This window comes from Lucilia cuprina, chromosome 2 (assembly GCF_022045245.1).
Source record: "Lucilia cuprina isolate Lc7/37 chromosome 2, ASM2204524v1, whole genome shotgun sequence".
NCBI lineage: Eukaryota > Metazoa > Arthropoda > Insecta > Diptera > Calliphoridae > Lucilia > Lucilia cuprina.
The window spans coordinates 7,153,427-7,155,055 of record NC_060950.1 but is presented as its reverse complement, the minus strand read 5'-3'; the positions used below and the strand labels follow the sequence as shown (position 1 = coordinate 7,155,055).

The 1,629-nt window shown below is 28.5% G+C and overlaps 1 protein-coding gene across 1 annotated transcript in view; it reads right to left on the bottom strand.

Annotated features, from left to right (window-relative positions):
* LOC111681704 (nitric oxide synthase) overlaps positions 1-1,629 on the bottom strand; it is a 41,806-nt gene that overhangs the window by 29,513 nt on the left and 10,664 nt on the right. Inside the window, exons 2-3 of the mRNA XM_046946991.1 lie at positions 699-835; positions 426-588 (exon numbers count right to left, since the gene is read on the bottom strand). Coding sequence (XP_046802947.1) covers positions 426-588; positions 699-835 — 300 coding nt within the window. The remainder of the gene's footprint in view (positions 1-425; positions 589-698; positions 836-1,629) is intronic.

Below are 1,629 nucleotides of genomic sequence, written 5' to 3'. Positions count from 1 at the left end.
CTATCTATCTATCTATCTATCTATCTATCTATCTATCTATCTATCTATCTATCTATCTATCTATCTATCTATCTATCTATCTATCTATCTATCTATCAAAACATCACACAAAAATATTTTATGATAATTTACACTGCAGTTTATAGCATGACAATTAAGTGCTATTTTTTCCCAATCTGAATGACATATAATATGTTAGGTAATCAATTGACCCCATTTGACATTACACAAAAGACACACAAAGGAGTTTAACGAACAAAAAATAAACAAATTAAAAATTATATAAAAACGTATACACTGACCACTTGTAAATTTTAAATACTCACACACACACTTTCCCACAATTACATATTTCACTTAACAAGAACACACATACACACTCTGATAAATAGTACATTTAACATCCGTTGCATTATCATACATACCTGCAATTTAGACCATTGTATGCGTCCAATGCACCGTGATGAATTACGCCAGGCTAATTTAGCACCATAAATCAATTCAGTTTCGGTCAATTGATAATGGCCTGTAGACTCAATACTCTGACGTACTTGCTTCCAGCGGCTTTCATGAGCTGCACATGATAATCTAGCAACAAGAAAAACAATAACAACAAAGATTATAAACATATAAATTGTTATTTATCAACGCAAAAAGTGTCATATGTAAAATATTTAAAATAAATTTCTCTCGCTCACCTTTTAATTGAGGTAAAATATTGATCTAGAAAATCTTTAGCATGTTCCAACACTACTTCCGTTTTACGAGCCTCCACTGCAGCAGTACCAAAATTCATAACACTGCTCATGCAAGTGGCCTTCGAACAGGATAAAATCTATAAAAAACATACAAGTTTAAATAAATATTAAATTATTATTATAAGAATTTTATTTGTTGCATTTAAAATAAACATTAAATAATTTCTGTTTTCCTTTTTAAACCCATTTCCCCAAATATTTTCTGTAAAAATACTTTCGTAGTTTTTTGTTTATTTTTCAATTTTCATTTTATGCAAATAACTCAAACACAACTCCTTGTAGATATTAACAAATAACAACAAACAACTGTTAAAACAACAAAAACTTAACGTTTGTTATATTTAAATTATTCAAGCACTTAAGAACAATTTATACAAGTTTTATAAGTTTAAATAAACTTTTATTGTTTGTTTTTTCCTTTTTAGCATTTTTGCGTTTTTTTTTTCACTTTTGTTGGCGGAAATTAAAACATGCAACATGAGTAAAGAAAACTGATATTATAACATTTTTAAGTGGTTTTTATGCTTTTCGTCTTTGAAGAAGGCGTCAATCCGTTTGTAATTTATATAATACAATTATTCTGATCCTACAAAGTATATAATTCTGAACCTTATTAATTAAGATATGATCGTGTGTCTGTTAGTATGTTTGTTGAAATGCATAATTCTGTTAGACAAGCTCTCAATCACTATCGAAGCAGTATATAAAAGACTAGAATAGACTATAGACTATAACCTACACTAGACTATAGACTAGATTAGAAACTAGACTATAGACTAGACTATAGACTAGGCTATAGACTAGACTATAGACTAGACTATAGACTAGACTATAGACTAGAATATAGACTAGACTATAGACTAGACTATAG